The sequence below is a fragment of the Mauremys reevesii genome, linkage group 2 (genome assembly GCF_016161935.1).
Source record: "Mauremys reevesii isolate NIE-2019 linkage group 2, ASM1616193v1, whole genome shotgun sequence".
NCBI lineage: Eukaryota > Metazoa > Chordata > Testudines > Geoemydidae > Mauremys > Mauremys reevesii.
The window spans coordinates 155,278,805-155,305,621 of NC_052624.1; the positions used below are offsets into that span (position 1 = coordinate 155,278,805).

General features: G+C 50.9%; 1 protein-coding gene across 7 annotated transcripts; it reads right to left on the reverse strand.

Annotated features, from left to right (window-relative positions):
* Positions 1-436: 436 nt before the first annotated feature.
* Positions 437-26,706, reverse strand: SLC39A14 (solute carrier family 39 member 14). Of its 7 annotated transcripts, none has more exons than XM_039522327.1 (11): positions 26,602-26,706; positions 16,001-16,093; positions 13,994-14,275; positions 13,128-13,314; positions 8,897-8,986; positions 7,907-8,076; positions 6,120-6,242; positions 4,914-5,099; positions 4,523-4,730; positions 2,292-2,476; positions 437-1,663 (listed from the first exon to the last, which is right to left on the reverse strand). In XM_039522327.1, exons 3-11 carry the CDS (start codon positions 14,258-14,260, stop codon positions 1,517-1,519), a joined length of 1,563 nt encoding a protein of 520 aa, XP_039378261.1. In that variant the 5' UTR covers positions 14,261-14,275; positions 16,001-16,093; positions 26,602-26,706; the 3' UTR covers positions 437-1,516. The 7 variants fall into 7 exon arrangements, with proteins under 7 accessions (XP_039378261.1, XP_039378262.1, XP_039378266.1 ...); XM_039522328.1 differs by lacking the exon at positions 26,602-26,706 and adding an exon at positions 25,570-26,280; XM_039522332.1 differs by lacking the exon at positions 26,602-26,706 and adding an exon at positions 25,123-25,491.
* Positions 26,707-26,817: the final 111 nt, after the last annotated feature.

Here is a 26,817-nt window from a genome sequence, read left to right on the forward strand (position 1 = left end):
GGGAAAGCTAGCCCAGAAGTAGAGCTCTGAAATGCCTTTAACTCCCTTCCCAACTCCTGCTGCCACCCAGAGCTGGGTTCCAGTTCCACAGACTGTGTTCCTGGGACCCTGTGCCCTGAAGAAAAGTACAGTGTTTTTTAAAAACCTTGAAACTCAGCAGTGTCAGTGTTTAAAACCAGATGTCCAATTCCAAGTAAACCTGGTCACAGTGTAAGGATCGCTCTCGCAGGAAGGCCTGAGAAACTGGCACCAGGACTTGTGTTCCACACCACCCTGGCCTGACTGCAGCTGCCATGCTCTTCCCTTGCAATGGTGAGATCCTGCAGCATCTTCGCTTCACGGCTCCGCTCCCTCTGCTCTCAAAGTGTCCCAAGTTAGGATGGAGGGATCTAAGCACTTTTCCTCTTTGTGGAGGGACTCCTGTGAGAGGCAGCGGTGTTTGCCTGTTCTGGGACGCCACCCAGAAGCGTCCACTACAGTAATTCTGACCAGCAGATGCAACTGTATAGTTCATTAAATCCCTACAGGAGCAGCATAACTCCCACCCCAAAGCCAGCCTGACTACATGTCAAACACTTCTCCTGCCCTGGCATCTTCAGTGCTGCCTGTGCAGCTAAGAGGGAAGAGACCAGAGCAGCAACAGCTGTGACTAGGAGAGCAGGGGGGCCGGGAAACCAAGGCTGCCTGCCCAGTTCAGTATCCACTACCTGTGCCAGGAAAGGAGCGTTCCAGCACAGCAGCAGGATATGGTCTTGCTCATCCCTCTCCCTGTGCGACGTTCCCAGACCTCTTCATCTCTCTTTCACACTCTGCCCCTTTCCTCCAGCCCAGCGCACACTGCAGAGACGCTGGCAAGGGAAGCTTTTGGATGAAGAGAGTCACTCTTGAACAGGTCTCGACTGCATATTTAGGTCCAAAAGGCAGGCATGCTCCCCATCCTAAAGAGAAACACCGGCTACCTGCACAACCAGAGCATTGGAGGCTACAGGTAACGCATGTAAATACTGGGGCTGTCCTGGGACCCATGGCTGTTCCTATGCCTCATATTTCCATTGCCCATGGAGGGATTGAGTACGAGGGATGGACGAGTACAAGCCTCAAGCACAGCGTCTGCCTTGGTAAAGTGGTCTCCCATCCAGCACCAACACCACATCCATCCTCCATCCGCAGCCACCCGAAAAGGAAGAGAAGTAATGTCCATGGTTGAAGCTCTCCGAAGGGAGCGATGCAGCCAGAGAGTCCGTTCTCCTGATCCTCTCACACGTCCTTCCCAGGAGTCCCTTTGATGCAGGGAGAGTAGAGGAAGGGATGCTACACTGGAAACAGGTCCTTGGGTCACTATAGATCTAGGGCAAGGAGCTTCATCAGCCCCCTGAAATAAACGATACAAAGTCTATGGGATAGTTTTTAAAAAATGCCTCTTTTCTGTAGTGCTTTTGCAACGCTGATGTCTCATACAGGTGCCGTCAGCCCGTATGCTTGCGGGTGGGAAAGCCCAATCAAACCAGGCCCATCCCTACCCTATCTGGATCTGGCCCGAGAACATGGTGAGCAGCAGCATGATAATGAATCCTGTCAGCAGCCCTGCATTCTGGATAGCGAAGGCGATCAAGGCACTGCCATTCCGTTCGTCCTCCTGGCTCACTTCATTCATCTCCGGGAACTGAGAAAAGAATTGGAACGTTTCAGTCGTGGAAGTTCTCCACCCTCCAGGATCCCTGCGAATTCGCACCTGCAGATCCCAGCGCTGTATTTCCCCCACCTCACCCCCCATCTATTATTAGGCATTAATTTATATAGAGCTGTTCACAATCAAGGCCTAGCGTTCTTGATCTGACCCTGTCCAACCCTGTTAGGCTAAGATCTGATAAATTTACAGCTCAAAGTGGTCTGGCTATAGGCTAGCTACACACCCTCCATTTGGTGGGCACGAGGGAATAACCATCCCTCTGTGTGCGATATTGTCACCATTCTCCCATCCGTGCCCAGAGTTGCAGATACTCCTGACTTACACAGGCCAGTCAATACTCCTCCCTCAAAATCACCCAGAGGCCTCACTGTGAAAAGCTGTGTGGGAACCCTGGTGTACCGCACATGATGTTGCAGAGCGTTGCCGTTAGGCAAGACCTCTTAGCTCCCAAAGCTCTGCATCCTCGAAGCTTTGCAGAGCAACAATAATCCTGACCGAGGCTCATCAGTGCTCACTGGGCAGTAGTCACTGCAGGAAAACAACAACCCTGCAATGCTCCAATCCCCTAGCCAGCAGCCCTCGATTATGGTTTGGGATTTACCATATCAGCCAATGCAATGTAGAGGAACATCCCACCAGCCAGAGCAAAGATCCAGTTGGCAGAGAAGTGGCTGCCGGCCAGGATCCCGAAGGCCAGTCCTAGGTAGCAGCAGCAGGCCGAGATGAAGTTGAAGAAGAGCGCCTGCTGGATTGTCATTCCAGCATTTAGCAGGATGACAAAGTCACCTGCAAAAAAGAGAGGAAAATGTAAGGGGAGGAGGAGACAGCTACACATGACCATCTATGGGATGGATGCATCAGCAAACTCCTGCCCAAATGCAGCATCCCACTGGAGAACAGCACTCAGGCTCCCTATTCACTGAGGTGCTTAAGCACGTGCATAACTCTAGGCATGTGAGTAGCCCCACTGAAGTCGAAGTCAATGGGACTCTTGAAATGCTTCAATGCTCAACCCTCTTGCTGAATCAAGGCCTTATATAAAAATAATAATAATGCCTTGCTCTTATAGACCATCTTCATCCATAGACCTCAAAGTGCTTTAAAAATGAGAGAGTAGTGTACCATTATCCTGATTTACACCTGGGGAAACAGAAGTAAAGAGAGGGGAAGTGACTGGTCTAAGGTCACATAGCGAGCTGGCAGTAAAGGCAGGAATAGAACCCAGGTTCTCCTAACCCTCGCAGTGCACGACACTACTCAAGAAGCCATCTTGTGTCAAGCCCCATCAAGACAGTTAACTGCAAGAACAAGGACACCCTAGCACAAAGGAACCAAAACTTTGCTACACTGAGAGACTCTGATTCACCAGGTGCCAAAGGTCTACATCTACTTCCACGTATAACTCTCGACATTCAAACAAACACAGCACAGGCGTTTTACCAGCTGTCTCACGATCTAAATTTAATCACAAACACCCCTGGTTTTCAGAACAGATTACACAATGTGATTCAGCAGCTTTCCTCCCCTGGCGAGTACTGTTTCACATACCGCCCTCCACCACACACACACACACTTCTCTTTAAATGACCGAGAAGTTGGTACATTTTGTTGACGGTTGAAAGAAAATGGTGAAATAGGTTCAAGTTAAACAAGTGCTTTCACGCTTTCCTTAAGGACTTAAGCACATGCTTAAATACTTGGCTGGATGGGGACCAAACGCAGTTAGGGTGCACAGCTGAAGACCCACTGTGACGTTGTTGATATAATCTGGGACCATATAAAACATGGTTGCAACCAAGGTCCTGTAGTGGCACCAAATCTTATGTAATGGGGGTCATATAAGGTGTCTAAGACCAGGTTATGGGTTGCTGGTTATGGATTATGCTGTCTATGTGTGTGTATCAATTTTGTAGTTGAAATTATGAATATTGGCTCCAAACTGTCTGTATTTCAAACTTATGCTATGCTTCTACGAAATATCCCAGACAAGTTGGTGTTAGCTCTGCCTAGCCTGCTTGATGGCCCATTAAGGACCATCAGCTACACAACTGACCCATTGAGAGAAGGCAGATACGCCTTGTAACTCAAAGTATGCAAGGACTTGCCCATGTGACTCCAGACTCCATTTTGCTGTAATTTTCCACAGTAAGAACAAAAGTGTTCTTACACCTGGAAAAGCCTATAAAAGGCTGATGCCTCATCTCCATCTTGTCTTCAATCCTGCTTCTTACCTCTGGAGGAACTTTGCTACAAACTGAAGCTCTGAACAAAGGACTGATGACCCATCCCAGCTGTGGATGTACTCCAGAGACTTGATTTGAACCTGCAGTTTACTCCATCACTGCTACAAGCCTCAACTAAGAACTCTGCCATTACTGTATGTAATTGATTCCATTTAACCAATTCTAGCTCTCATTTATATCTTTTTCCTCTTATGAATAAACCTTTAGTTTTCAGATTCTAAAGGATTGGCAGCAGCGTGATTTGTGGGTAAGATCTGATGTGTATATTGACCTGGGTCTGGGGCTTGATTCTTTGGGATCAAGAGAACCGTTTTCTTTTATTGGGGTGTTGGTTTTCATAACCATTCATCCCCAGGATGAGTGGGACTGGTGGTAATACTGGAAGACTGGAGTGTCTAAGGAAATTGCTTGTGTGACTTGTGGTTAGCCAGTGGGGTGAAACCAAAGTCCTCTTTGTCTGGCTGGTTTGGTTTGCCTTAGAGGTAGAAAAAACCCAGCCTTGGGCTGTAACTGCCCTGTTTAAGCAATTAGTCCTGAACTGGCACTCTCAGTTGGGTCCCGTCAGAACCGCATCGTCACAGCCACATACCCAGCTCGTGGGGGAACTCCTCACAGAGGATGGCCACGGAGGTGCTGATCCCTTGGAAGACAGACACGGTGAAGGAGGCACCGATGGCCAGGCCGTCGATGAAGTTGTGGAGCCCGTCACTCAGGGTGATCATCCAGGCCAGCGTGCCAATGTCAGAGTATCGCACCCCCTTCAGCCAGTAGCACGCACTTTGGGAAGACTGCAGGTCCTGCAAGGGAACACCCAAAGTCACATGTGAACCCCACTGGCTGGGTCACCAACCCACACCAGACTGCAGACAACTCCATTTGTCTTACTGCGCTGCCCAGTGTCATGCCCATCTCTGCAGACTAAGCCAACGCCTCCAATCAACAGCTGTAACTGGTAACAACCCCAGAGGAGAGGCACTAACCTGGACAGACAGAGAGCCCACAATGACCTTCTCATCCACAGATGGGTTCTTGCACTCTAGCTCACCGGTTCTGTGAGGGATCATGTGATCCATGTCCCCATTCTGCAGTTTTTCAGTGACCCCTTCCTCCTGGTCCTTCTTGGAGGGGAGGGTCTCAGGGCTGTAGTGGCTGTGCCCATGATGGTGCTGGAAGGATACACAGATTTACAGGCTTTAGCCACATGCAGCATGGGTACATGCAGTCACTTGTATATTTCCGGCTCAAACGCCTGGGGCATGCTGATTATTTTAGCTTGCCCACAAGCTAGAACAGGAAACGTCGCAGAGACGGCGATGCTGAAGCTGACTAAAACCACTAGGAAACTAGAGTGTCGTTGGTTATTAAAACCCAACATTGTGATTGTACATTTTCATAGCATCTTTCATCCCAGAGCACTTCCACCCCTGCTAACCGACTGTACAAACTACACACACGAGTCACTACAGGTACTACTGGGATGGCATGTGACAGCTTTTGGGGTGGATCAGGAGAAGGAAGAAACATACAGCACCATGCCCAAGTGTCTCTTACTTCCCCTTTCTCTGTTGAAAATATCACCCTCCTCTAAATGTAAAAAGGGAACCATTGTTTGTTATACAAAGATCTAAGCCAGGGGTGGCCAACCTGTGACTCCAGAGCCACATGCGGCTCTTCAGAAGTTAATATGCGGCTCCTTGTACAGTCACCGGCTCTGGCCTGGAGCTACAGGCGCCAACTTTCCAATGTGCTGGGGGGTGCTCACTGCTCAATCACTGGCTCTGCCACAGGCCCTGCCCCCCCCCACCTTTTCCCGCCTCCGCCACTGAGCCTGCCATGTCATCACTCCTCCCCATCCCTCCCCAGAGCCTCCTGCACCCCACAAAACAGCTGATCGGGAGGTGCAGGGAGGCGCTGATTGGCAGGGCTGCCAGTGGGCGGGAGGCGCTGAGAGCAGGACGGGGGAGCTGCTGACTTATTACTGTGGTTCTTTGGCTCAGGTTGGCCACCCCGGATCTCAGCTTTTCTCTTCACACACAGGATTTAAGAGTCAGTAAAGCAGGTGGCCTTTCCAGAGTGCACCTGTTTGAAAACTGCATTAGAGTAAGCCCATTGGGAAGCACCTTTCTGGCAGCGAAACCGTCTGGGAATGCCTAACCCGCTACCCCATGGGACTAGCCCAACCTCACCTGATCTTTCTGCTTGAGAAGCATCTTCAGGATTTTCTCTGTGAAGAAGAACAAGTAAAAGCCTCCAAAGACCACTGCAGATTTGGAGACATAATAATCCTCCTGAGGGTTGAATCCAAAGGCCTGAAGACAAGGGGCAACAGAGAAAGGTTTGAGAACCATGAACTCCAGCAGCATCCCTTGCCTCCCCTCCCCTTGTCTGTAGGAGCTCTCAGTACAGGGACAGCAGAACAGCACTTCAGTTAGTCTTTTCTCCCCCAATGAGTGCTTCAAGGAAAGGCTTAACACACCTCATTGTGCAATACTACTGCATGCTAGAAGGGAATGTCTTCCTGACCCCAGACGTAATCAGCTCATGCCCTGATGCATGAGAACTGTTAGCCCATCTCAGTTTTATCTCAGACACAGTGTCACTGCAGATCCTACTCACATTAATCTAAAGTGTCCAACACCTCCATAAATCCCACTCAGCTACTCATCTTGGTATCCTGTGGCTATGAGTTCCACAGGTTAATTATAAAATGCCTTTGCTTTAAATCTATTGGTTTTTAAATTCACTGTCCCTCCTCTCACAAGTCAGGTGTGAATATAAACACAGGCAGGTGGGCCAATCAACTCTCTTGTATTAGCAAGCCCACTCCCAGAAAACATCATTAGCTGACCTCTCCTCTCCCTTTTGAGCACGGAATCAGGAGAAGCAACTGCACAGCAACTGCACCAACAATCACTTATCAGGCACCTGAGTAGGGGTTTTCTGGCCAGCAACACTCCACCTTTCTCAGCTTATTCATTTCTTGTGTGCATAGAAGGTGTTTTCGGCAAGTTCTAGCACATGGGCTTGGGGACCCTTTTATCTCAAAGCCCAGACTGTCTAAGCCACTTCTCACAATGAACTCACCACTGGGACTATAGCGTGTCCACTCTCGGCCAGCATGAACACTGAGCCGTATATAAGGGACGCGAGTGACACCAACAGGCAGCTAAGATTCTCCTCAACATGGAGTCTTCTCTCCACCTCGTCTGCTCTCTACCATAAAAGTGACCCAGTCAAGCCTGGCTTTGTTCACACATCAAAGCCACTTTCTTTATATGGCCTGAGAATGGCTAAGGCCTGGTCTACACTTAAAAGTTAGGTTGCCATAGCTCAGGTGTGAGGGAAAAAAAACAAAACACCCCACATCTATGCTGACCTCATCCCCACGGTGGACATAAGTACGCCAATGGACAAATGCTTTTTTTGACACAGCAACTATAGCTCAGGGAGGCTGGCTTCCTACAGCACTGGAAAAACCCGTTCCCTTGGTGCAGGCTGCTTCTAAGATATGGGGTTATGCCAGCATAGCTATGGAGCTATAGCTGTAACTATACAGTCTCCATAGTGTGGACTAAGGCTTTGAGGTCCTCTGATCAGTGCTAGACCGTGGCCAGACACCTCATCCTGGCAGGTAAGTAAATACCATCAGTGCCATTTTATTTCTGGCAGCGATACCGTCTGGGAATGCCTAATCCGCTCCCCCATGGGACTAGCACCAAAAAGTGAGGTGGAAGTGACTTGTCCATGGTCACACAGTCAATGGCAATGCAGCTAGGAGCTTAACACAGTCATACAGTAGAATTTAGCCTTGCTGATGGGCCTTAAACATTTCCAGCACTAGATGCAGACACAGGTCTGACCATATCTTTGTCTCCCTGCAGCAGTCACTCATGTTTCTCCTCAAACCAGCAGACAGACAAACAGACCGACCGACCACACACACACACGACAGGCCCGAAGGCCCTCACCATACCTCGGGGATGAGCTGGAAGAGGGCATTGGAGTAGAGAGTTCCAATCGCCAGAGCTATGAAGTAGAGGAGCAGCCGCTTGTAAAAGGTCTTCTTCATGAAGGGCACCACGCTGGCTCCCACCAGGGAGCAGAGGGAGATGACGGTCACGCAGAGGAAACCGTAACCCCAGACTGCAGCGTGCGTGCCAACCCCACCCCAGTTACACCACAGAGGGCAGGAGAGTCCAGGGAAATCAACACAGGACAGCAAAGAAGTGAATCCACACCAGAGAGAGAGAGGGAGGGAGGGAGGAGAAAAGGGGACATTCATTAGTGATTTCATATCAATCTGGAATTGGTTCAGGGAGGCCAGAAGCAAACCTGGTACGAGATGGCTCTGGAACTCTGACATGCCAGCCTCTTTGGGGAGGGCAGGATCGCGGCTGCAACACTACAGGGAATGTGAATCAGTGGAGCTAGCCCTACAGCCCACACTGCAGGATGCAGCTGCTGTGAATAACTGCACCACAGACTGATGAGAGGATGGATTCTCTCCTTGGGGAAGCAGGGGTTTGGGTGAAGGAATGAGATTCCTCTTCCTAACAAGGCTCTTACTTTACAATAAACACTCCAAGAATGGAGGTTAGCTTGTGGCAGGTGGACGTGAAGTGTATTTTGAAGAGAAATAAAAATCAGGGTTCTACTCCCAAAACAGATTCACTTTCCTGGTGACCTTGTCAGGCTCCCAGTGGGCACATGCCATTCCCAAGGGCATAAGGCCCCTTTAATGGCGGGGGAGTGGAGAGGGCATGTCAGAGTTCCAGCATCTCATGGAGCACTTCAATTTTACAGCCAGCATCTCATACACTCCACCCTCATCGCACAGCTGAGTCTCCTCGCCCTGTGCATGCCTAGTGCATTCATCACTGGAGTATCTGGGCACCAGACAACATCAGAGAGGCCAAGCGCTCTGCCTGGGCTGTACGAGGCCCTTCCAGCCTAATGGATTAACCTGCATTTACGTTCTGTGCCGTGGGAGTTCTCCTGCAACGTGCGTCCCATGGGGGTGGAGTGTATGCCATCATTTTAGTTCCCATCAGATCTGGAAACAAGGCATTTTGTTTGGTTTTTAAGAGAAAAAAATACAATAAAATTACAGTTCTGGAGCTGAAAAATACCTCCTCAAGTCCCACAAACAAGGGGCTCCATCAGACTCTGGTTTAGAGACGTGGTAACAGCCCTTGCCAGCATGGGATATGCAGGAATACTGGGAGTCAGGCACCAAGCCTGGAAGACCCAACATGAAACGTACTAGCTTTGTTTTAGCTTGCAAGGAGCTGAGAGAAACAAGCACCAAACCTGCTGTCCCCAACTCCCTCTGCTTGCCAGCAGGCAGCTGACTGAAACAGCCAAGAGATCCTGCACTCTGGATCACTGGCAAGGAAGGGTCATTAACTATTAGAAGTGTCTTCTTCAGGGCAGTACAATGCGCACACATACTGAATGCAAAGCAGCCCTGGGATCATGGTGGGAGGATGACTCCAGCGAGAAGCTGAGATTTTATTTTAATTCCATGACTTCTAGCCTGCAAGTTTGAGGATCTGAATGGATTTGAGGTCCCTAAGCACCTAGATCCTGCTTAGAAAATCCTGCTGCCAGAAAGCAGGATGCTGGAGGAATGTGTGTGTTTCCAAACACCTGATTGTAAAGCACATGGGGATATTTATTTAGCTCCAGAATTGTGCAATTAAAACAAAAATTAGTTTGTAATGTATCTGACAAACCCATCAGGGCACCAGGAAACCTCACTTTGCATCGATCTTTCCAGGGGCTCTGCCGCCTTTAATCAGCAAGACCGGGAGCCAGCTGGGATCCCCAGCAGGAGGGGTTTCTTCAATCCCTTCTGTGCATTTTTACCCTCTGTTCCTTCCTTCCTTCCACACACCCTTCTTATGAGCCCCAGGAATGCCCCTACACCAGGCTCTGCCCATCAGACCAATGCTGACGTAGCACAGATGCTGCCAACCCAGCACAGGTGTGCCCTCTCCTCTTAAAGCTCCCAGACACTGCCTGATGTACTTGCATAAGCTTGGTCTATGCTTAGTGTCACTCATCACAGGCAGGCTTTGGGAAGTCTCCCCTTTGGCAACCAAAGCTAACAGGAACACGAAGAGCAAGAGATCTTTATTACTACAATCTGTTCCACGAGCAGAGAGATCTCACTGGAGCTAGGACCACCCATATTTCCAACCACTACAACCGGGTGGGAGGAGAGGGGCTGTGTGACCACCCAGCAGGAGTCACATGGGGGAGGGAGCTCTCTTCTCTCTCCCTCCAGACCTAGGATCCCTGCCAGCTGCACTGTGACTATAGGACATTGCTGTTCTCAGAGAGGCTGCAGGCAACCCCACAGGAAGGAAGGAGGAAGCAAGCTAGGATGGCACAGGGCTCCCCATGCTGCCTGAACACCAAACGTTGAGCCTGAAGAGACCATGTGATGTTTCCTGGTGCTCAGAGGAGCAGGAAGGACCTGGAAAGCCACTGGCAGGAAGCCAGCATGGAAGAGAAGTTTCCCTCGGTCTTGGCGATGGAGAAATCTGTTTGGCAGGAGTTGCTGTAAAGGCTAGCGGGAGAGCCAGCCCCTTGAGGGTCAGAGAGAAGGGCAGGGAGTGTTCTACTGCACCTCTGGGATCATCTGGAAGAGTGCATTAGAGAACAGCGTCCCGATGGAGAGCGCGATGAAGTAAGTGAGGACCCGTTGGAAAAAGGCCTTGTTGGTGCAGGGCACGATGAAGACTCCAAGGAGGGAGGCCAGGTTAATCACTGACACACTGACAAAGCCAAAGCCCCACACTGCGGAACAAGAAGAAATGAGGGCTGGATTACCAAGGCTATTTGGGGGTGGGAAGGGGCAGACACCAGCAGCTCTGGATACAGCTGGGCAGGGAAGGCCAGGGGAGTCAAGCCTCACTAAGGAGGGGGCCTTGTTGTGAGAGAGGATCACTCCCATCCGCTGTGCTCCTTGGGATACTTTAACGGTGAGACAGTTACAGGACGAGGAGAGGGTGTGGAAATAAACCTGGTTAATGCATCTCCATGTCTCTGAATTACTTTAAAGGGCACTGGGAGTAATTATGCTCCAGGCGCTGCGCTCAGTTGTAGCCTGTTAACAGGCAGGAAAAAGTGAGCCAGAGCCAGGAACGCCTGTGAACAGGGGAGAATTGAAGGCACCAGAGGTCTAACAAGGAGGTTGTGAGACAATAACTGTGTGTTCCAATAGGGGGCGCTATCGTTCTGCGAAGCCAATCAGAGGCCTGGGCCACTTTTGATTGTTGCAGGTCCCCTGGCACTTTTGGAAAGTTAACCTAGGACTCCACTTTGATAAGCTCCTTTGGGGCAGTGTTTACACAGCACCTAGCACAACGGGGTCCATGGCTGGGCCCCGAGGCACTACCACAATACAAACCTGGCATTTGTGGGAAATCTAATCTGAGCAATTGCATGCTGCTTCCCTGAACTCTCCTGTAACTGCCAGGTGACGGATGGTGTGCTATTCCTCACAGTCTGTGTACAAAATGCAATTCATGTAAACAGTTTGTAATGTGCTTTGGATGAAAGAGGCTATAGAAATACCTGTTATTTATTAACCTCCAACCAGATCTGCTAGTGAAAGATAAAAAACAGGCCCTGCTGAGCTGAATTAACCTAGAACAAGCGTGAGAGAGAATGTGTGTGGCTGGGGTAGCAGGACACAAACACAGGTAACCAATCACTACTTTCTCACTGATGGACGGCACTGCCTCCGCTATAACTATGGAGCAAGAGAGCACTGACTGCTCTGGTAACTAAAGTCACATGCCCCAGCAGCAAATTCTCCCCTCTGCATTGTCAATGGGTCCAATTACTGCTCTCTCTCTGCCCTGCAGTGCCACTGGTAGGGAAGGCGAGGGCAGATTCAACAGGCTGCAAACACTAGTGCCTCCGTGCTTTCCATGGAATCTGCAAGAAAATTACACGGGGTTTCAAGATTCCAAGCTACCCCTGGAAAGTTCGCTTTCCAAGGTTATTACAAGAGAAATGTCTCTCCCCACCTACCATGAAAAGGTCTTTGCAACGACCTAAGGAAAGACAGAAAATCCAGCCTTGCATACGCAGGTGTGGAGGGGTGATTTTATTGGGGTCCCCTCTGGTTTCAAACAACTGCCCCAAAGCCATCACTAAGAGGACCAGCTTAATAGCTGTACAGTGCATTTTGACAGCATCTTTCATCCCAAAGCACTTCACTCTCAGGCAAGCCTCCTGGGAGGCGGGTAAGGATTGCCACACAGATTATAGATGGGAAAACGGAGGTGTGGGGGCATTTGATGGGACTTTCTGTAATGTAACAGCTGGGGGATGGCGACTCAGACCACCCTCCCCCTGCACTCTGCCATCTAGCATTAGTTGGGCTAGCACCTAGCAAGCAGCCCCATCACGACTACCAGCCCAATTCCACATTCAACTCAGAAAGCACCTTCAAAGGGCTACCTGCTGGAAAGCTGTGGTTTAATGTAAAAAAGGCTCCCTCTGCCTAGGATCTCTGTCCCCACAACTCCCCTGTGTAACAAAGGGCCTGTCTATATGGGGAATTAGGTCTCACTGGGCTGACACGCACTAGCTGATGCGTGGCATGTAAGCTGCACTAACAGCATGCACATGGGACAGCTGTGCCCTGTTTCAATTCACATCATTGTGTGCCTACAGCGGGGCTTGGTGCACACTAAGCGTGTGGCATTCCAGGTGGGTATCCCATGCTCCTTTGCTTTTCCAAGTGCATTCTGGGATTTTTCTCGCTGCACATTGTGGGATATATAGTGAAGCTAGTGGAATTCTGGGACTTGGGAGTCAAACTTCCCAAAATCCCATGATTCCGCTCCCTCCATCACATGCTTCCTCTCTTTCTGGGCAGACTAGTGTCATTTTCTAATTGCTGTCAGTCAAAGACAGCACTGGATGCGTTGCACAGCCCCGGTGTGTCGCTCCGGCTGCAGAGCTGAGGCCATGGCAGGCTGGGAAGGAGAAGGGTTATGAACAGGTGCTATCACATTAAGCTCAGAATATGCCCTGTTTCTGCAGTGAGGGCTAGAAAAAGCATCAGTGCCCTGCACTCGAGAGAGGCACTCGGAAAGCTCACACTTCAGCAATGCCTTTAAAACTAAAGCAGGTCCTAGTCCCCTCTCTGTGCCCCCTGGCTATCCATTCACCTTCCACCGAGCTGGGCTTCCCCTCCTCCGTCTGCTCATTCTCTTCATTCTCCAGGTTCTCTGCCGTGCACGCCTGAGACTCCAGCTGCTGCAGGATTGTCGGGCAGAACTCCTGGAACTTGCTCGGGCCAACACGGGACCCTTCGCTCAGGTTGTGGGCAGTGAAGAGCTCGGAGGAGCTGAAGCACTGGTGTGGGGAAAGAGACACCTTTAGCATCCCATGGCTGTGCTCGGCTGTCCGGCTTGGCAATATGGGCATCCCCAGAGGGCTCCTTGATTGCATCCTCTCCCTCCTCCCGCTCCTGGCGCAATGCACACACAGCAGCCCCTCACTGGACTCAGGCCTATCACACTGCATGTGAGGCCCTAGCTCCCTCTGCAGGTCTAATGGGTCCTACAAACCACCTAGCTGCAGGGGCTGTTTTCCTCCCCCTCCCTGAGAATTCTCTCCACTCAGAGGCAATATCCCATCTCCCACCATCACAGCAGTTCTGCTTGGCCTGTAATGGATTCCCCCCCCTCCCTTTTGCCCAACTTCACCAGCTGGCTCCCTGGGAGCGGAACACAGAACACCATGAACAGCAGCTGGGGCAGCAAGGGGAGCAAGCTGATATAGCAGGGGAAGCAACGGTCTCCAGAGTGGAGCTCAAGCAGATTCCCTGCATGGGTGACACAGGGCCCACGTGAGCCCAAGGAGTAACCCTGCAGAGAACATGGCCCATCTGATCATCCATTCCAGACAAGCTTAGCCAGTGGCATGGTGACTCCACACTGTGTTTACGAGGGGCAGGGGAGCAGCGGTGTGTTAGGCTCGGGCTATCCCTCCTGGGGCACTGCAGAGGGGGACACACAGGAATTCACGTTACCCGGGAGAGGTTCCTGCGCTGCGGCTCCGATCGGGAGATGTTCTCGTGCCCCACCCCCACGTCGAGGCGATTTAGCAGGGCCTTGAGCTGCTGCAGGGTCAGCACGTCGCTCTCGCCGTACCGGTGCAGGAGATCCTGCAGGAAGGAAGCTGCAGTGACGGCGGGCTGCAGCGAGGCGTCCGTGCCAGCCCACACCTGGCAGGAAATGCCCAGGAGGCAGAGCAGCATCACCAAGAGGTAGCGTCGGGGACTCACACCCAGGATCATGGTGACCGGGCAATCCTGCAAAAGGAGACAGACGCTGTGGTTAACTTTAGTGTTCCCTGCAGCCCTGAGCACTAAGAGAATCACTCCAGATAGCTCCTTGCAACACTCTCCATGTCCAACACCAGCCACTGATTGCTGGACTGAAAGGGCAGACAGCCTAGGTGCTAAGGCATGCAGCAAGCACCTTGTTGGGTCAGACCCACTCCAGCGAGCACACTTGACTGCATATGTGCTGGAACTGGAGGTGCTGCTGCACCCCCTGGTTTTAAGTGGTTTCCATTCTATACAGCACCCCCACTATACAAATTGTTCCAGCACCTCAGCCTGGCTGGGTTAGGCCCCATCCTTCCAGCTGTCCTACCCTTTACTCGACTTCCCCACACAAGATAATGTGCACCCAGCAGTGAGGATGACACAGGCCTTCCTATGCCCTGCGAAAGTATTGCAGTGTGCCCTGCAGGGGGCAGCAGATTCCCTTTGCAGCTGAACATCACTGGACCCCATGCCACCTGCAGGCATCCAGCTGCTAGTGTGATAGCCACGCTGCCTGGCTCTCCCTCACCTGCACAGGCCGATGATTCACTGTGGAACAGAACTCCAACACTCGCCATGATTAGTAGTGAAAGCACCGATCCCTCTGGCAGAGGAAAGGTACCTGGAGATTCCACCCCCTGGTCTGTACCCAGATCAGGACTCCAGGTCCATGGCAGCTCTACCAAATACCAGCGATTGCACCATGTAAGAATTTCACAGGGCGAAACAAGCAGACACTGCCAGAAAAGCAGCTCTGCCACGTGGCCCATTCCCAAAGGGTCACAGCTGCAAGGCCTGCCAGGAAAGGCTCTGTTTGTTGAACTGCTGCATGTGAGGAGCTGGAGCGGAAGGGGAGAGAGAGGCGGCAGGGCTGCTGTCAAGTGACTCCAGGAAGGTCAGGTCAGGTCAACATTTTTTAAGGGAGAAAACCAACATCCACACAGATGGGCAGGAACGTTAATGGAGAGGTCCAGCATGCTATGAGGTCAGGTGAGGGGGTGGCAGCACACGCAAGCCCTGAGGGACACAGTGCTTCTTACTGTGGCTGGGAACTCCAGGAGCTGGGAATGGGGGTGATGCGCATTCCAGGTTGCAGATCACTCTTTGGAGGTAATTTCCAAACTCTCAGGCCCGGCAACGGTGCCACCGGCCACCGCTTCAGTCTCCACTGGCCACCGTGCTGGCTTTGTGCCTAGCAGCTTCTCAGCTGCTCGTGCAGCCGTACAGGCTCCCTGCCTGGCACCCCCATCCCCGGACGGTGATATCCAGCACATACGGAAACATTCACCCCCATGACATGAGGCTGTCAGGATTACCGCCAACGTTTGGCCTGTGGGGAAACTGAGGCAGAGAGAGGCGTGACTTGCCTCAAGCCACAGAGGGACTCTCCGTCAGACGCAGGAATTGTCCTTGGGAGGCCCTGGCACCAGACAGCACTGCCTCACTGAAGGGATTCAGAGGTGAAAGGGGACTGTCCATCTCTCCAGCCCAGCAGGATGGACCGAGCCCTGCATGGCAGACAGGGCCACGCTGCCTCACTCACCCCACCCCCACGCAGCACCGCAACAGCAGACCTCAAGAGGCATGGTGTCATGAATGAAGGGAGAATCCCCAGAGCATCCGCTGCCAGAACCACACAGGTATTCGCCTGCTTGGGAGAACCCCAGCCATGCTCACAGCAGCATTCCCCTGATGCAGGGCACTCACCTTAGTCCGGACCAGAGATACGCTGGAGTAACCCGGAACAGGCACCAGCAGCAGGGTGTGCCAAACGCTCACGGGCAGCGGAGCTCACAGTACCTGGAATGGGGAGAGGCAGTGTGAAGGGAGGATGGAGTTTGCGGCGGGAGGACCATAGCGTTTCATGCTGCTCTCCTGCTGTCACAACGCTCTGTCCAGGGGACGGGACAGTGAGCCAGGAGCTACTGAGAAGCGAAGGGTTTTGTCTATGTGCATGGCTAAGGCTGCCTGCTGAAAAGCATTCGCCCCAGATCCAGCACACCCTCTATGCTTCTGCAACGTATGGGATGGGCCAGCTGCAGGCTGCTTCCCCCATCTCTTATCTTCTCACGCCAGAGTGCCGAGGCTGTCAGGATCTCAGCACACCATGCCAGCAGAGCCACCACAGTAATGCAGCGGAACGTTCCAGGGGACGCTCACGTCTACAGGGCCTGGGGGAGAGAGCCCACAAAACACGCCTCCTCCAAGACTGCAGAGCTCTCCGGAGCACAGCCCGCACGCCAGCAGCCACCGCTGCCCTGGTGCAAACATCACCCCAGTCCCTGCAGTGCCTGGAGGCTGAACATGGCAGCCTCGACCTAGCGTTACAAACATGGGGTCAAACCAGAGCAGCCAGGTCAGAGGTTTGGGAAACTTCCTGTGAAGGGGCCAGGCCAAGGAGTTGGCAGCTGGCTGCGGCAGCTTTCGCTTCCCTCAGACACCGAGCGCCAGGAGGCCCACTCCACACAGACCCACAGAGAGTGCAGGGGGAGAATTTGTACCTGCCTACCGCACCCAGGTCCCAGGGCGTTAGCTGAGTGCCGCATTCCGGACCTGAAAGCTGCACCATGCCTGGTTTTATTCACCCTTCTCTTTCCTCTGTTTCTTCTAAGTTACAATCACTGCTCAAAGCCTGCAGAGACAACTTTAGACCTGGGCTCCTATGACTCCCCCCCCCCCCAAATATGGTCAGTTACCCTGACAGCCTATCCAGGGCCTTGAGTGACCCCAGTGCAGGCTTCACACACTCACCACAAGGCCCCTGCTCCATGGGCTTCCAGCCTAACTCACACTAATCCCACACCCACATTCAGACAGGAGGCACACAGATGACAGCACAGTGATCAGGATGTGCAGCTTTGTGGAAACCTGGGTGCTGGGCTGTAGCGAGTCATTCTGAGCTGTCTGGGAGCCCAGGAGAAGCATGCAGCAGCTTGAGGGCCTGAGGACTAAGATGTGTGCATTATGTTATATTTTACCCATGCTGCTAATTATAAGTTGAACCATATCCCAGTGGCCTCTTCCCCAGGCGGAGGCATATACGTATTTATATTTACTTGGTCCCTGATCACTAATCTTTTATATAGAAGAAATCAATAAAACTGTACAGAGCTAGAACGCTGGGCAACACCAGCTCTGCCACACAATACGCCTTGAGGCACTAAGAGGGAGGGCCTTACATAAGAACATAGGATGCCAGGCTAGATGGAAGCACAGGTCTGATCCAGCCTGGCAATTCCTATCTCTGGAAGTGGCCAGTACCAGCTGATCCAGATGATGATGCAAGAACCTTGTAGAAGGCAGTTATGGAATTATCTGCCATCAGAAAACGTTTCCTCCTGACCCCCCATACCTTGAGACAAGATGAAGCCCTGAAGCATGAGGGTCAAAATCCCTTCCAGGCTCCTATTAAAAAATACTATTATAAATATTACTGACCAATACCAGTGTCCTGTAATTGTCAGGACAGTCACCAAATCACACACAGGAGCTGATCTAGGACTTCTCCTACCTATTCTAATAAACAGGCTTACAAAGTGCCTTACTGTAGGTAATGTTTCATGTGTCCAGTGAAGTCACCACGATGTGTTGGGTGAAACAGTGGCCCAGTTAAATGGCAGTGGCAGCATTGTCTTCAGTGGGGCCAGAATTTCACCTGCTGTGCACTGCATGGCAAATCTCTCCAGGGTAAAGCCACCTGGCACCCATGGGAAGGCTTCAGATGGCTACTCCAGCTATTTCTGTCCCAGCTGGTTCATGGCCAGCTGGAGTCAGGAAAACATTCCCCCCCATTCCCCAGCACAGCAACAGGAGGCGCATTACAGCATCCAGCACATAACAGAGAATTAAGCCTCCATATAAATCCACGAGGCTGAGAAATGGAAGACACTTGCCTGGACACAGCATGGACAGGGTTTCTTGCTGCAGTCCAGGAACGAGGCTACGGCTTGCAATTCTGATAAGCACTGCAGAGTTGGATTGTCTCCATGGGAGGGGAAAGTTGTGTCTCTGGGATACAGGAACATTGACACATTGTGCTACTGAGACCTTATCAGGGAAAAAACCTTGGGTGCCAGGAAATGTTGCACTCTCTCTCCAGGAAGGTCATCTGCACACTTCAGTATGGTTTAGGTTCTTCGCTTAGACCTTGCTAGATTTCTCCCCAGATCTCAGGCCATACGCTGCTAAAGCAGACTTTGGTACAGGAGTAGCAGCACATCCCCCAGCTGGTGCCCAGTATTTTAGCAAGTGGGGTATCTTAGCCACTAAGCCTGAGGAAAAGCTGCTTTGAGTCCTGTCAAGGTTCCTTCCCCACTCTGAACTCTAGGGTACAGATGTGGGGACCCGCATGAAAGACCCTCTAAGCTTATCTCTAGCAGCTTAGGTTAAAAACTTCCCCAAGGCACAAATTCTTCCTTGTCCTTGGAACAGAATCGCTGCCACCACCAAGTGAATTAGACAAAGATTTAGGAAAAGGACCACTTGGAGTTCCTGTTTCCCCAAAATATCCCCCCAAACCCCTTCACCCCCTTTCCTGGGGAGGCTTGAGAGCAAACAAGGTGAGCACAGACCAGCCCCTTGGGGTTTTTAGGACACTAAAAACCAATCAAGTTCTTAAAAGTAGAACTTTATAATAAAGAAAAAGTAAAAGAATCACCTCTGTAAAATCAGGATGGAAGGTAATTTTATGAAGTAATCAGATTCAAACAGAGAATTCCCCTCTAGGCAAAACTTTAAAATTACAAAAAATTATACAGGAATAAACCTCCCTCTTAGCCTAGGGAAAATCCACAAGCTAAGACAAAAGATAATCTAATGCATTTCCTTCCTATTACTTACACTCTGTAATCTTAGATGCTTAGTTCGGATATGGCTTTAGGAGATGTATTTTCCCTGCCCTTGTTCCTTGCTATCTTGGAGAGAACACACAAAGAGCACAAAACAAAAACCTTCTCCCACAGATTTGAAAGTATCTTCTCCCCTTATTGGTCCTTTTGGTCAGGTGCCAACCAGGTTATTTGAGCTTCTTAACCCTTTACAGGTAAAGGAGGGATTTTATGCTACCCATAGCTGTATGTTTATGCTCACAGCAGGGACTTGTCATAGTTATTTCCAGGACTCTGGGCTTCCATAAACTACTTCAACTGCCCAAGAGAAGGATGGTGAAGTAGACAAGATGCTAGCCTAGGACTCCAAAGATCTAGGTTCAATTCCCAGCTCTGGCACAGATGTCCTGTGTCACCCTGGGAAAGTCACTTAGCCTCTCTGTACATCAGTTCCTCATCTGTAAAACAGGGATAACAACACTCCCCTGCCACACACAGCTGTGGTGAGAATAAGTGCATTAAAGATTGACATACTCTCTGATACTTAGACAGATTACTGCAAGGTTTAGAGGGGGTGGGTAATTCACTATGGGGCCTTGGAGGTGGTTTGTATTCAGGCTGGCAGGGACCCAAAAATCACTCCCTCCTGGCAGCTGTTTAGTGCTCTCTGTGAAATGAGTCTGAGGGAAAGATCAGAGAGGCCAAGGATGGAATGGGCCAGAGGGACTGATCTCCCTTCCCCTCCCCTAGTGGTGGGTGCTCCTGCTGTGGGTGGGATGCAGGTGCAACATGCCCTATGCCTGAAGGGTGTCACACCAGTATTGCATTCACTTAAGACACTGACTTTTGTTGCTCTGCTAACACACAGAGCTATGACCTAGAGGGGAATTCGGTCTGTGCTCCCATTCACTAGGCCCACAGCCATATTCAAAACAAACCTTTGCTGATGTGTTACAGACTTTGGTCTCCTCTAGAAGTTGATCTAAGGCGTTTTTGGACCCTACCCAAGCAAATGTTCTGAAAATAAAAAAGTTTGGCTCATGGGCCAAAGCCATTTTTGGACTGGCAAGGCCTCTCCTGACGGGTCTGCTCTGCAAGGAGCGGTTTTCCCAGTCCCTCACATTGATGGGCTGGGTGGGAGAAGCAGAGGTTCTGTTGTTGCCAATTCAAGGCTAATCAAATCAAAGCAAACCAAACCCAAGCGCCCAATGGTGTTATGCCACATCCACCACTTTCTTATTAAAAAGGGATCGACATTCTCAAGAGCTTACTGCAACTTTGAAATCTTTGTTTTTTAAAAAGCACCAGGAATTCCTTGAGAGGGAATTGGCCCGGCAGGTTTTAGCAAGGGCTTAGTGGGGGGATGGTTTGCTGATTTAACCCCTCCCCTCCCAAATCCAGAGAAAGGCAATGCATCTGGAAGCAGTGCAGCACAGATTTTGGGAGGTGCCAGGGACACAAACACTTCCGCCAATCCCCCTCAAGACTGCAGGACCCACCCCCTGCTCCCACCCTGTCTCAGAGCTCCTTGCTGCTTTAAAGAACTGGGGACAAGGCCTGGTAAAGGTCTGCAGCACACAGACTGGAGATTGAGGTTAAAAGGTACAGCCCAGTCTGACCACATACTCGCCCTTGGGAGGATGGAGTGTGACACAGCTGCTACCCCTGTCTTTTTAGATGGGCTTGGCAGCTAGGTGAGAAGGGAAGAATAGCCTCAGGTTTCTTGTCTCCCCACTTCCCAGCACTTAGTTTACCAGCTATTTCCGTCCCCCCAACCCATACTAAGCCAGTCACCACAGAACACAGAAATTGTCAAAGCAGATCACATCAATGGTCCAAATACACAGTGCCATAATGACAAGAGTGTAAAACCCTGCAATAACCTGCCCATAGGAATTTTCTTCTTGATCACCAACAGTTAGTGGCTGGCTCGTACCCACAGGCATGAAGACACTTACCCCTTACACATTTCTATCCTAACTACTGTAACTGCAGATGATATCCTCATTCACAGGGATGTCTAATCCTTAAACACTTCCTTTCTGAGCTGCCCACAATGACACCCAGGTTTGTTTCCCTGAATGGTGACTGTTGGTGAGAACCCCCATCAACATGTACGAGTAATTCAAGTTGCTGCTTCCAGCATACCTGCAGTGAATTTCATTTGATATCATGTTGTTAGGTCCCTCTGAAGCTCCTCATACTCCTTTAGTTCTAGCTAACCCACGAATGTTTGTCTCCACTGCAAATGCAGCCACCTCTCTGTCCAACCCCCTTTCCCAGATTAAATATATTTAAACAGCTTCAGGGCAAATATACACCCTATTAACCACCTCCTGCCTTGCTTAAAACTGACCACCTAAGTCATCTGCTCAGTAAATACAGTAAGTGCATTATACTGACTGCAGAAGAAATTTTTAACTAACACCACACACACACACACAAAAACCTTCCCAGAAGTCTGAGCTGCTGGAATTCATGGAAACTATGAGCATGTTACTAAGATCAAACCACTCCCAAGTTTCTCTCTGCCAGCTCTGTTATCCTGAGGTGCAGGCATGGAACAAGAATGACTATTCAATGCAGTAAAAGTTACAGCACTGCTCTCACATATGTCACAGCTTTACAGTGTAAAAAGACGCCTGCTAAGCAATGCATGCGGCTTGGGTCTTGTCTTCAGCGCTAATGGTGGTGTGTTTTTTACCTTAGGGTGATCAATATGTGTGGGCTGTCCCAAGGTAAAAAAACAACACACACCAAGCACATAACCAGTAGGGAAACCCCACCCCACCCACAGCTGACCTCTGGAAAAATTTACCTCACAGTACCTGGTCTTCTTTGTGAAAGAACATACCCCATAACCACCGCAGAGTTGAGCACAACAATGCAAGAGCTGAGCACAACAATGCAAGAACAGCCAGAGAGAGACCTGTCACAGTACATTACGAGGGTTTCCATGGAGCCTCAATGGCAAAAGAGGATTGGTGACAGGATTCAGTCGCACTCTGAAGTTGGCAGTTCAAAACCAGACCACGCTGTTAGTGTTCAAAACTCATTCCCCTGACACCTGTTCAGTGGCCGACCTGGAAAGATCTGGTGGACTTGTGTCAGTTTCACAAGTCACTGCCTCGCTCCTGCTGGCAATCTTGGAAGAGACCAAGGATGGAATGGGCCACGGGGAGCAAGCTCCTCTTTTCCCTAAAGGAAGTTCCTCCTGAGCGGGGCCGAAACGCATTGGCAGGGGATGGTGAGCTGCATGTTGTGCCTGCCCTGTGGATAGTTCACTTTCCAGGGATGGCAGCCAGCACGTTTCACTAGCACTATAGGCATTACAAAGGGTTAGATCTCCAGGAGCTCTGTCTGAACCTCACTGGCACTGGGGAGCAGGGTGTTTTTTTGCATTTCTTTTAAAGGTTCAGAAGCTAGCAAAGGCATTCTCAGTTGATAGTGTACTGGGACCACAGATTGGATCTAATTGCAAGGAGATTCCCCATCACACCCTCATGGTGCCTCTTGTCCTTTGTCAGCATTTCCTAGATCATGACTACACAATGTGTAGCACTCGGAATGTTGCAACCCCCCAGTCAGAAGAACCCCATGTTGCTTTGCAGCCATTTTTGCTGCACTGGGAAACTTCAGAGGTTTCTTCTAAGGGACCCTTTCAGACAGGCAACAGCATGCCTGGCGTCCCTGGTGCATGCAGGACACGTGGTCCAGAGCATGCAGGAAAAGTGATGATACAAAATGCAGGAAGAGTTCTATAGTGCAGATCCTGTGTGTCGCTAAACATCTACTCCCATGCTGCTGAGTGAAAGGTGCTAGAGAAACGCATGGAGGATGTCTTTCAAGATTTATTTCCCTATGCTTGGAGGAATCAACCCCCACCTGTCCCCTACTACTAAATTTTTTTGGAGCCACCAGCATTGTTTAGAGAAGAGACAGGACAGGACAGCAGGCCTCTCGGGAAGGAAAGGCAACGAAAGCCTGAGAACAGGGGAGACTAACAGTACAGAGCAATAGCCTGGAAAGAAAAGAGGCTACGAGTCTGGAGCATCCCTTTCTGAACAGAGGAGGGGGAGGAATTTCCAGTGCTTGCTGGAAACAGGAGCAATCCAGCTGCCCAAGTGCAATGGTTACAAGAGACACCTCACACAACTAGTGGAAAACCACCACCTCCCTTTCTCACACATTCAGAAATCCACATCTAGACTGGCTGGCATCCTGCCTGTTCCATCTCATGTTAGAATTCTCCACCCCCACCATAGATTGACTTCCTGAGGTATCCTCTGTTTGATTCAACACCGATTAGCCTCTCTGTCAGCTCATGGAGCCCTCTGACCAGGAACATTCTTGATACAGTTACAAAGTCTGCCGGGTTTTCATTGGAAAGGAGATTTGCAGCGTTACTTTTAAACAGAGGGGGTGGGAGGCCCGAGTCCCAATCAGGTCAGATCTAGCCCCCAAGCACCCGTTGATGGCTCAACCCCAACACCTGGGAAATGACAGAGTCAAAAGCAGCAACGTTTGACCTACTTGGAACCGAAGAGAGCAATATTTCATCCTTGTCTCCCTCCCCACCTTTGGTTCCGCTGCTCTCAAACCCCAGGATGTTTGAATGTCAGGAGGAAACACAGTGAGTAGAGGACTCAAAACCAGGATCCTGTGAATTAGTCATTAACCCCATCTTACAGAGCAGGAAAACAACCTGCCCAAGGGAGATAGTGAGTCAGGAGCAGAGCTAGGGATAGACCCTAGTTCTTAAAGTGTATGTAATTCTTTGAATGTGCAATGGAAATGCGAAGTATTACACATTATTGTGATACTTGAACACAAGCCTGGAAGTAACATGTTAATTTCAGCTAGAGGGAGAACCAATGTTTCCCAGGGCAAGAAGCCACCCTGTTGTGAGAAAGTTATTATTTTCAAGCATTTGTGTTATTTGTTCAAACACAGGCAAATTAGAAAGAGTAAGAGCATATGGTGATGTAGCACTATGCTACCTTCCCCTTTCTGCTCACCAGTAAGGTGCTAGCACTCAGCTTGCAATCCTCTGACAAAGACCCTGGGATGTCTCAGCATCGCCCCTCTTCATAACTCACCCAACCCATGCCACGTTCCAGAAACAGCACAAGACACTGGCTGTGTCAACACGAACAGCATTCAAAACCTCCAGCAGAGGGGACAGGAGAAGTCATTGTAGCTTTTACTGTAACAAGGTCAAAAGGGCACATTTTCCATATGCCTAACCACTCCCTTCATGCTTTAAGCTCAGACTTTTCCAGACTATTCGGCCCCTTCAACACTGATGTTTTTAACCCCCTTCTCCTCCCAGAGCGTGGATGGAAAGGGAAGAATCGTTACTGTAGTACCAGCATTAGCATTCCCCTCTCCCACTGCAGGCATGTTTCTCAACCCTCTAAAGCACATTCTCTCCCCACACTTTTGATTACTGTAACCATAAAGGGGTGTGCAATACACCACAATCTTACACCACATGCACAACAGGCCAACAGTGCAAGCAGAAACAACTCCACTGATGTCACCAGAATTGTGTCTGCTCACACCAGTACTGCATTTGGCCTTGTAATGGTATCCCCATTACCACCTACTGGGAATAGGTGTGCCCATCTAAACAGTTCTTGGCTGTCTAAATCTGACCTACATACCTTCGTTTTCAAAACAGACAGTCCTACGTGGCATGAGATGGTGCGTCTCAGTTTAGTTCCCCATAGGCAAGTGTCCAGACAGCAAAAGTCATTGCCACCAAGGGCAATAATTAACCCTCTTGTTGGCAGTCTCCCCGCAGAAGGCAAGGACTGAATGGCATATCAGCTGCCCTTTGCCTTACGCATTGCTTTGCATCTACAGATATCACAGCAATTCACAAACAAGGGAGGAGAGAGGTTAAAAATCATGTTTAAAGAAAAAACAAAAACAAGAAGTCCATACTACTAGTAACACCCTGGTGATTTGAACTGATGGGCATTTGAAAGCAAAACTGACCTGACAGCATTTATGCTATTAGTTGGTCTTCTGCATTTCCCCCAGCTTAGCAAGAGATAAGGGAGTAGCCAGTGTTGCTTCTATTTTTAAGCATTTTCCCCGTTCTCCAGCCTCAGCCCAATGCCACGAGGGCCAAGTGGCAAAGCAGGGAAAGTTGTGACAAGGAAATATTTAAACACAAAGGAAGGGTCTGAGTGACCCTTAAAACATTTCTACCAATAGGCTGTGCAGATTCTATCCAGCAGCTCTCAATCCACCTGTGAAGTAACCCTCTCTCCTTCTGTGAGACGCAGAGCGTAAGTGACTTGCACAAGCCCAAAGAGAGGGTCAATAGTAGGACCAGGATAGAACCCAAGAGTTCTGACCCTCCGCCTCCCTCCCAGAGCTGTGAGTAGCACATGTGCTCTATGTGAGGACTGCAGTCTTGGCCAACAATTACAGCATTACCTGGAGCTAGGGTACCTTCTGGGATTTGTCAAATAAGAAGAGAAGAGCAGCCCCTCCAGTGCAATATCTGGCTTCTAGCAGCATCCAGTCCTCCAGTGGAGAATTGATTCCTGGCACCCATTAGGCATAAGTGCATACTGTGAACAGACCACCAGCTTCCCTGCTCTCCCCAAGCGTGTCCCTGCCTGTCCTGCACTGTCCCTTCAGGCAAATGAATGTCCACAAATTATCTCTGCTCCCTACATGTCCCGGCCCAGGCCTTGATATCAGCTGTTCTCCAAAACCTCGGCCTCACTTACCCCCTCTCAAAGATGCCACTACTTCTTCCACTCCCCAGGCCCAGCAGAGCCCCCTTCCCCACCTACAACAAAGTCTTTCTTTCCCTCTCCCCTGGCTTCACTCCCTCTACCTACTCAATGCCCTGACATCTCCTTGGTGCTCAGCTCCCTGTTGTCATATCCCCAGATACCACTTATACTCCACAGCCAGGGCCCTCTCTGCTTGCCCCACAGCTCCCACAGGCAGACCACCCACTCACTACCACCCTGATACCACTCAATTCCTAGTGCCCTCAGCACCTGCCCTGGTGTCACTCCCGTGCCTCAGGGACACAGAGCCAAGGCCCATCACAGCAACTGGGCACTAGCATCCCAACTCTGCTGCACCATCACACCCAGTTCACACACACACCCCCCACCGACCCCCAGTTCTCTTGGAGCCTAAACCCTGCAAACTCACCCACAGATCCTGCAGCCCTCACCTCTGCTGCTGGCCAGGACCTGCGGATCCTCAGACACCCTCTACCCAGCACCCCCGAGTGCCCTGACTCCCCCCACCCAGCACGCCCTAATGCCCTGACTCCCAGCGCCCCCGCCCAGCAACCCCTGATCCCTGCACCACCCCACAGTGCCCCAACCCCCTGTGCTCAGCACCCCTCCAGCGCCTTAACCCCTAGCCACGCGGCCCTGACCTCACCGCCCGAGCTGCAGCCCCCGGGTCCACCCGCCGTCCGGCCCCGATCCCGGCCCTCACCTGCCGGCGTGGCTCCGCGGCGCTGTGCGCTCGGCCCCGAGCCCGGCCCGTTCCCAGCTCCGCACGGGCCCGCGCAGGCTGCACGGCGCTGGCGGCGCACGCTACGTACCAGGGGGAGAGCCCGGCGGCTCCGCCTCCTGCACACAGCCATTCGCCACTGGCCCGCGCCGATTAGCATAACCACGCCTCGGCTGGCTCCGCGACACGCCCATTCGG